This window comes from Ixodes scapularis, unplaced genomic scaffold (genome assembly GCF_016920785.2).
Source record: "Ixodes scapularis isolate PalLabHiFi unplaced genomic scaffold, ASM1692078v2 PGA_scaffold13__105_contigs__length_92229423, whole genome shotgun sequence".
NCBI classification, from domain to species: domain Eukaryota; kingdom Metazoa; phylum Arthropoda; class Arachnida; order Ixodida; family Ixodidae; genus Ixodes; species Ixodes scapularis.
The window spans coordinates 45,954,185-45,963,960 of NW_024609839.1; the positions used below are offsets into that span (position 1 = coordinate 45,954,185).

At 45.4% G+C, this 9,776-nt stretch overlaps 1 protein-coding gene across 1 annotated transcript; it reads left to right on the top strand.

The window, feature by feature from the left end:
• Positions 1–8,170: 8,170 nt before the first annotated feature.
• On the top strand, positions 8,171–9,128 carry LOC120840299 (gamma-gliadin-like). The gene is made up of 2 exons (XM_040210748.1): positions 8,171–8,317; positions 8,853–9,128. Exons 1-2 carry the CDS (start codon positions 8,171–8,173, stop codon positions 9,126–9,128), a joined length of 423 nt encoding a protein of 140 aa, XP_040066682.1.
• Positions 9,129–9,776: the final 648 nt, after the last annotated feature.

Sequence of the window (9,776 nt, forward strand, 5' to 3'; positions counted from 1 at the left end):
AACCGAAGAACGCACCAGCACATGGTATAAGCACATCCGGATGCGCTGCAAGGGTGGCGGATGATTTGCTATGCTGCTAGGGAGCCTTGATAGAAGGTTCATTTATGGAGTTTTTAACTTCTCGAAGGGCACACAAATGTTCGAAGCAACGCAAACAGCTGAGAGCGTCACTCCTTGAGCTCAGAAAAACTACTGGTTGAACTTGGTGCTACGTCTCTAACAAAAATATTGCGAGGGTTTTTCGCGGTGGAAGTATCTTCACACTTGAGGCCCTAATCTGAGCACCTGGCAAGCAATTTGGCGAATACGTCGACGGCTGTGGTTGGCCAGCGCTAAGATCAAGTGCGCCGTTGGTCAATCAAGGTCGCTAGATTTGTCGCCGACGTTTTTGCACCGTATCCAAATTAGGTCTCCTGGTTTCGCGTGGCGCGGCTCTCCGCGTTTTGATATGAGACGCGCTTTGCATTGCTACTGAAAAAAAAGAGCAAAAGGCCATGAATGATCGGCTGGTCAAGCAACGAAGGAGTTGCTTTTTCTATGTCTGCCCTCTCCAAATGGAGAGAAATAAAGAGTTTCAGATTGAGTTTGAACCCATTCCCGATTTCATCGGTCGACACACCATCCCGCGTGCAGTTCTCTTCTTTTGAAAAACAATAAGAATTCGTAGATCGCAAGCAAAAGCTTTACACTACTAACAGGCGCTTTTGCCGTCAAGTTGAGCGCAAACTAAGTTGGCGACCACGGGAACCCAAATCTGCAGTATATGCGAAATACGAAAAGTCCCTCATGAAATTAGACATCCCGGTCCCTTGCTACGCTGTTGCGATGTGGAACAGAACAATTTATATTTTAACGCACTAAATGTTTCCGTTGAAACCGCGTGACCTATGAACATGTTGATCAGTACTCTGCGGTAACTGGCAGCAGGCAACACTAACACTGAAAGTTCCTACCACCGTTTCCGCCCCTCTGGTTTTTCGTTCGAGTGCGAGAAAGCGAGTGGCGGTCTACAGTTGCAAAAACAGGCTCCTGGAAACGGTTTTAGGCCGGCTTATATAACCTGCAGGTAATGGACACGCCTTTGATGGATGTAGTAGGTTCGTCCTCTGGAAGGGCGGGCCTGTCCGAATACGAATGGCGCCGAGGGGTGTGCCTGTAGCAGTTCAACCGAGAAGGACTAGAGAGAACAGTGCTGATGGGCATACTGTTTAGTCTCAAATTCGGGACGTATCCAGACATGGAAACGCTCCATTGCCTGCGAAAGCTATGCCTAGGTAGATATGCAAAGAACACGTGTTTCCTACGCATAGTATTATCGGAATGATTTAATAGCAATTTTAGCATATTCAGTCAGAACATGTAGCTACTTCCTTATAACTGACGCCTTTTCTCTCTAGGTATCGGTGGGCTTCTTCTTCTGCCTATACTCTGTTCATCCTTAAGCGGATTTAAGGTGAGCGAAATATAGAACTAGAAAACAAAAATGAACAAATTAAGCATATATTTTAATCAGTGTACGCAAAACGAAAGATCGAAGGGTTGTCTAGGGGTGACATTTACTCAAAAGTGTATGAATCATGTAACCAAGGCATAAAAGGAAGAAGCAATCTTTATAAGTTTGCTCTTGTTCCCTCCTTTGTACAAATAAACGTTTAAATTACCCGCATAATCTTTTCTTTTGTGCGACACACAAAAAAAAGTCTTAACTCCTCATAACCTTCAGTTCTTTTTTTTTTTCACGTGGGATTGAGTCTATTTTTTTTTGTTTATATTCACGAAATGATTTATCACGTGACTGCACTTGCATGGCTAACGAAATTGTTGCTGTATGCAAGAAAGGGGTATGTTTATTTCGTCAATTTGGATTATATGTTTATCGTCTTCAAAGCAGTTTAGTTGTTTGTTTGTTTGTTTTTTCCCCCCAGGGAATAACGAAATCGCTTCCGGCTTACCCAGTGTGCATGTGAGAAAGAGTATGGCAATGACGAAGACATACTTCATTTTCCGAGATTATTTCGCAGGGTTTCTGAAAAAGATGAAAATAAAGGAAAGCAAATGGCGGCAGAGTCAACATACGGTATCACGACACAAATTTTGTATACAGCGTAATACTGGTATAATTTTTTTACCCAATCGAATGTTCCAAGTTAACATTGTTCAGCAGATCAACGGTCTTCAATTCGTTTGCACGTGACTAATGATGCAATTTCCAAGAATCAGTTGACGCTCTTCACTTCCGCAGACAATGCGCTTTCTCACAATATATTCAAACCAGCTGAGCAGGCGTCGCTGTGTGCGTGTTTCTATATGTGTATTAAAAATTTACCTCAATAGACTGCGAGCCCGGAAAGCTGTTGCGAAGATAAGAAGTTATGTTTCAGCATCGAAACGGCATTAGCGCATACGTAGAGAGAAGATACGGTGAAGAGGCGCAGCTCACAACTATATTTACTGAGGTGAAAAGAGGTAAGAACATTGTAAAAATTCATCACCCCCATTGAAGATGAAGAAATAAGAATGATGACAAATAAATAGTAGGGTGTTCCCTCGCCGACACATGCTTCAAACACCAGGTCGTTTGTTTAAACACCAGATCCGTTGTTGTCCGTCACATTACCACCATGCAGGGTGTTTTGCTTCTATCTTGAATCTTGCGAGCTCTTCATTGTCCAAGATGACGACACGCACATCATTAAAGATGACGACAGTGAGGAGCCCGCACGTGCCAAGATTGAAGCAAAACACGCTGCACGATGGCAACGTGACGGACAACAACGGATCTGGTGTTTAAACAAAAGACCTGGTGTCTGAAGCATGTGTCCAAGAGGACACACCCTACGATTTATTTTTCATCCTTTTTCTTTTTTCATGTTTAATAGGGGCCGATAAATTTTTACCATGTTCTTCCTTGCCTTTATCTCAGTTAATATAGTTGTAAGTAGCGCCTATTTCCTGCATCTTCTCTCTCTCTTCTCTCTACGTATGTGCTAATAGCGTTTATATGTTCAAATACCAACTAGCATATTTATCAACACTTTTACAGGTTATGCTTCAAGTTTGGTGTTTTTGGTATATACCAATAAACCCTGAAACGTAACCTTCAAGCCGGTTTTACAGAATTCCGCAAAACCGAAAACCCAGAGTGGAACTATGATTAATAAGAAGATCCCGAGCATCACGGGAAGAAACGGCGATCTGCAGCTTTATTTCGTTTTAAACGGGGACACTTCAGGTAATTTCCGCGAGGCTGCTGCATTCATAGGGAACAAACATTGCTTTTTTTCTTCAAGATCTGATCAGTACCCAAAACGTTTTCTTATTATTCAAGTAACGCCCACGTTCCTGGGAAGTTGGGGAATCCCCATGCCGGCGCCCTGTTTTCTAGCACATAAACACCGACAAATACCGCTTTTTTTTTCTTTCACAAGCAAATTTGGCAGCAAAGTGCCCCGCACGTCCGGTAAATAAACAAGCACAAAAAAGCGCCTCCAATCATATTTGAAAAATAAAAAGAAGAATGATGCTCAATGAAGTATGTGATGCAATGCGCGAGTTTTATCGCGCGTACTGAATGGGGGTTCGAAGGACACGACGAAAAAAAAAGCTCTTTGTCGAGGCTCGAGAGAGAAAGGTCCCGTTTTTGTCCATATCCAAATACTGCTTGCGGACAGCGCCTAGTTACTGCCGTCATCTTGAATATACTCCAGACCGATTTAAAGTAGGACGACGACTACGGACAGGTGGCAGCAGAAGAATCCAGAACTCAAGATCCTCACGCTGGGATGGCCAGAACGGATCCACTCATAGCATGCTGTTCGTCAGAATTGTTAGACTTCTCTAAGTCAGAAGACATGCCCCGGCGCAACTGGAGGCTCGAGCGCTTTAGAGTGGGGAATCTAACACAACCCACCACAAACACGGAACCGAAGAATAATTTCCCGAATCTTAAGATTTACGTCCCCGTTATGAAGTGTAAAAAATCCACTGAAACTAGGCAAACAGAGCACAAATGGTGCTGGGAACAGAACGGGTCAATCTGGCATCGACAAACGTTATTGTGCGATACAAATATTGATTTGGCTAGAAATGTTTCATTTAGAAAAAAACGGTCAAGTAAAACCAGAACATCATTAATGTCTTACCAAAGTGGAGTCAACCTACAATCTTCACGAGTAATGTTCGAGCCAGTATTCTGGTGAGCATAGTTTGGAAGCCTTTTTGTAACTGTCGTGTTCATGAAACATTCAAAGAATTTTTATTCTAGGAATCACGCGATAGGCGTTAATTATTCTGGAGTTGTTCATTTTACGAAGTTCGCAGACATGATCGTAGGTTTTGTGTTCCGTAAATTAAAAAAAAATCGTGACTTCACTTCGTCTCCACGTTGGTTTAGTGAGCAGACAAAGCCTTGACTAAATATCAGCTAACCAAAAAATAGAGATTTTAGTAGAACCAGGTGGGAGTTCCCAACTGCTGCTACGCCGTCTGCTTGGAAGCCGTAAACACACAGAGCATTTACATCTTCCACACACACACAGAAAAAAAATGCTATTTGCGAAGTTTTGGCATGACACGCAGCTTTTGTAAAAGGAAAGACAACGAAACTCCGCTTTTTTAGTGGGTTTAAGTCGCTCTCATTTCTAAACTCTAAACTTGTAAATAAACCAAGTTTTACAAGTTTTTTTTCTTAACATTTGCCGAGAGACGGAGTTCGTGAACCGTAAAATGAGAGGCATACCTATCACAAGTCACAACAAGTTTTACGGTCGTTTTCAAGGGCTGCTGGAACAAAAGAAATGAAATGTTCCGTATGCGTTAAAACATCATTAACTAAGGTTGGTTTCAAATGTAGTCGCATTTTTTTCTGTTTTGAGATACATTTTATTTTGTCAACCGTACACATTGAATCACTGACGAGCTCCACTACGCAAGCATTTTTAAAAGCTATATATTTAGCAACCCCTGTTGTCAAGTGAATACGGAAATAAAAATTCAACTTAGCAAAACACATCCAATGAGTTGCCGATTGAAGAGCGCTCGTGAACATTTGTGTGCCTCACAGGCAGGCCGTAATTAATTCAAAGGAGGGCGCTCAACTTCAGTCTTTGTTTCGATTTTATATCCTCAAATTTCCCCTGACTGGCGACTTTCATTTGTAACGTAGCCGGAAAAGCATTTTTTTTCCCATTTTTTGTGTGTTCACGTATTCAAGATTTCATTTTCTTACTTCTTCGGAAAAATATGATTTGCTGAAATTCTATACTTGCATATACCTCAGCTTGTGATGAAACAGTAACAAATTATAAAGACATTCTGGTTCTGTTTGTTTCTTCAGCTTATTTTTTTAATATGGTTACGACTTACTAAATCGACGTTTTTTCACTCAATATAAAAAAATATCTAGAAGTCTTGTATCTAAAGTGTATTGTATAAAATCAGTTCACAAGAAACAGTACCTTCACCCCATAATCGTTCTAGACGAATCTAATAAGCACCGAGTGGAGGATGAATATTCCACATGAACCTAATGTGTTCCTTGGGAGCGTAAATGCGTTGTGAACAAACACTTAAAAAATCTGGTCATAAAAGAACTTCTAGGTGTTCATCGGCCTGCCTATATTTTGCAACTTTAAACTATTTTAAGCACCCCATCACAAGGCTCGTCATGAAAAGCGTATAAGAAGTCCATCAAGCTCATTTTTATGCAAAAGAGGTATTTATCAGCCTTTCAATTGTGAGAAGGGGCGAAAGTGCTTGTCGCGAAACCGCCCTTCCTCAGCAGAAAGAGTTCTAGAAACGACAAAAAGCGTCTCGAAAAATATAATTTCAGAGTGCACTACCACGGGGTTAGTGGGCCACCCAAGAGAACTGCGCTAGCTCGAACTGTGACATTTCTAGTACCAATAGGAATAAAGGGCACCCACTCAAGAAATATTGTGTTCGTACGTCATGATGCACAGGTACTTCGTACCGGATTGGTTTGAACCTAATGACCCAGAAACGGCAGACGAAATCAACGTCTTACGAAAGGCGAGTTCTTCGTCTGCCAAACCACAACCTGCTCGCCACAAACAGAACACCCGCACCACCAAAGCAAAAATGAAAAAAAGACAAAAAAGCGAAGGACGAAAGGGATAACGTACCCTCTTACTAAAGCAAAAAACATTACCGAACTTCAATAACAAACTTTATTCAAATTTAGGTGGCATTCGTGTTTACTTAGCGCAGCGGAATAGCCGCTCTTTGCTTCTAGGAACGGTCGGGTGAAAAAAACAGATTAATTTTTTGACTCCCATGTCTCTTTCTTTCCTCTCTGAGCTCGGGATACGTGCGAACTGCACGAAGCAAAACCATCTGTTCGAAAATCGCTAATTTTGTGGTTTAGTACTATAGACTGAACTGCATTTTGGATTGTAAAGTCTGGTTGCAAAACACAAGTCTCGACAAATCAGGAGTGATCGCCAAAAATCGCCAACCCTGTCTCGGTGTGGGTCTGAAAAACGTTGTTCGCGAACCACATCCGCCACCGCTACATAATAGCATCTCTACGGATTGTGTGAAAGCGCTCCAACACTAGTCCCACTCATTTAATCGATATAGTGGCATGGTATTATGCCACTCTATGAGTCAACTGTCTTTTGTTTGTTCGCGGGGATGGATAACCCAGCTTCAAAGAAGTATGTGGCGATGTCCACAAATGTGAACGGTTTCTCAAGATATATTTCCACCAGTGAAGCAGGCAGCTTCACGCGTGTTTGTATAGGCACATTTTAGGCGAGAATATTGCGAACCTACATAGCTAATACGAAGAAAAATCGTGTTTGTAATGGTTTTTGGTAATCGGTGTCTACCAATATACACTGAAAGGTAATTCCCAGAAGGGATTTACAAAATAGTGCAAAATGCAAAACCCTTAATTGAAGCTGTCGTAAATAATAACAGTCAGAGCTTCTCGAAAATATATATGTATCTGGAACTTTAAGTTTTTTCTAGCCGAAACACTGTCTGCATTGACCTCTCCTTGAGGCCGCCACCTCATGTATCGAAACACTTTTTATAACGTTCTTTTTCCCCGATTGGTAACTGTACACAGCGCATTAAAACATCAACGTGAACTTACACTAACCCGACGAAAATCGCTGATGTCGTATTCCCACTAAGTGTATCGCGCAGTGACTGAGCGATATTGTTAGCGCGAAAATGACATCGGCGTCGTTTTCCTATTTCATTTTCAAAGAATAACGACGCGCACAATTTTTGCTCACTTCTGGTTCCAAATGAACATATGGCTCCACAGTGGAAATTAAGACTATAGGATTTCAAATATAAAAGAAAAAAAGAATAAAACGTTGATTGCTTGCTTCCGCTAAAAGTGCACACGTGATGCACGTACTGTAGCACTGCCAACCACTCGCTCATATTGCTTTTCTTGCTGCCCGTCGTCATGCCAAAGTTTCGTAAACGTGATAAAAGTTTAGATTATGGGGGATTATGAGATTATCACTTTGGCCTGCGGCCAAAGTGCAAATCAGAACTTCTGGGCAGACATTTGTCGGCAGTGTTTATGTCCCCGGCGGCCAGGCGGAAAATTCGCACTGTTGGCCAAACACTCGCCGACTGCGTGTATGATTACGTCCGTTAAGCTGAAAATCATCCCTGATGGCCAGGCACTTGCCGGAAGTGTTTAATGTCTCCAGTGGCCAACCTGAAAAAAAGCTAGTTTGTGGCCGGACTCTTGCCGACCTTGCTTATGTCTCCAGTAGCCAAGCCCAACAGCCGTAAACACAGCAGCTCTTCACGTAGCAACCAGCAATGCAGCAATATCTAACCCAGTTTCCGTCATTGCAACAGCCTCTAACTTCGCAGATATAACGCGGTAGACCCTAACCCAGCACCCGGTAAGTCACAGTCCCTAAAACAGCAACAAACAATGCAGCAGTCTATTATCTAGCAGTCGGCAACGCAGCAGCCCCTCATCCAGCAGCCGGCACCGCAGGAGCCCTTCACCTAGCACCCGGAAATGCAGCGGGCCCTCACCCAGCAGCCGTTAACTCAGCAGCTGCTAACCCAGAAGCGAGCAGCGCAGCAGCCCCTCACCCCGCAGCTGGCAACGCTGCTGCTTTTAACTCAGCTGCTGGCTATTTAGCAGCCCCTAACCCAGCAGCCGTCAATGCAGCAGCCCCTCCCCACACAGGTGGGAAGAAAGCAGCCCCTCACCCACCAGCCGGCAACGGAACAGCCCCTCGCCCAGCAGTCGGCAATGCGGCAGCCCCTAATCCAGCAGCCCGAAACGCAGCAGCCCCTCAACCAGCAGCTGGCAACTCAGCAGCCCCTCACCCATTAGCTAGCAATGAAGCAGCCCCTAACCCTGCAGCCTACCTCGCAGCAGCTCCTTACCCAGCTGCCGGAAACTCAGTAGCCCCTTACCCAGGAGCCGGTAACTCAGATGCCCCCAACGCAGCAGGCCGAAATGAAGCACTGCCTAACCGAGCAGCCGGCAACGGGGCATCCCAGCAGTCACAGCCGGCAATGCAGCAGTCATTCAAGAAGCAGCCGGCAACGCAGCAGCCCCTAAGTCGGCAGCCAGCAATTCAACAGCCCCTAACCAAGCAGACGGCAAGGAAGCAGCCCCTAACCCAGTGTAAGGCATCGCAGCAGCCGCTCACCCAGCATTCGGCAATGCACCAGCCCTTCATACAGAAGCTGGCAACGCAGCGGCCCTACACCAAGAACCTGGCAACGCACCAGCCGCTCACCGAAAAGCTGGCAACTCAGCAGCTTTATCCCAGCACCCGAGAACTCAGCAGCCCCAAACCTAAAAGCCGGCAACTCAGCAGCCCTTTACCCAACAGCCGGCTACGCAGCAGCCCCTAACACAGCTGCCGGAAGCACAGCAGCCCCTCCTCCAGCAGCCGGTAATGCAACAGCCCCTCACCCAGCAACCGGCAACTCAGCAGCCCCTCACCCAGCAGCCGGCAACGGAGCAGCCTCGCACCCAGCAGCCGGCAACTCAACAACCCCTAACCCATCTGCCAGCAACGCAGCAGCCCCGAACGCAACAGCCGGCAACACAGAAGCCCCTTACCCAGCAGTCAGCAACGCAGCAGCCGGCTAGCAGCAGCCCATAACCCAGTAGCCAGGAACTCAGCAGCCGGCAAGGCAGAAACCGGCAACGCAACACACGGCAACCCAGCAGACAGCAGCCGGCAAATCACTTGCCGGTTGCCGGCACCTCAGGCAGCGGCTACTACGAAGGCTGTTACGGAACAGCTGCTACTCAACAACAGGCAGCTCAGCAGCCGGTAACTCAACAGTTATCGATTCAGTAGCTGGACCATCAGCAGCCGGCAACTTAGTTTACTAGCAGGTAAGGAGCCAGCATCTTAGAAGCCCGTAAACAGGCAGACAACTCAGCAGCCAGCAATTCAGCAGCCAGTAACTCAGAGGCCCGTGACCCCGCAGCCGGCAATTCAGCTGCGGACAATTCAGCACCCCATAACCCAGCAGTGCAGAAAAAACAGAAGCTAAATGTGCTGGGGAAAGGGAACGCTTAGATCATATAAACGATTTTTCCGAATCTATATATCCTGATAGCGTAACTTCCTTTAGAGCGCAGCTCATAGGCGCCCGTTTCCGCGTAGAGCGGTGTCAGCTTTGCCTTGGCCGTCGGCGCAACCGCGCGCGTTGCATTTTGCGACGTCACAGACCTGTACACCAAGTCAATGCCCCGCTAAATTTAGCGATGAAACTGAATTGGTGTGTAGGCCTGTCATGTC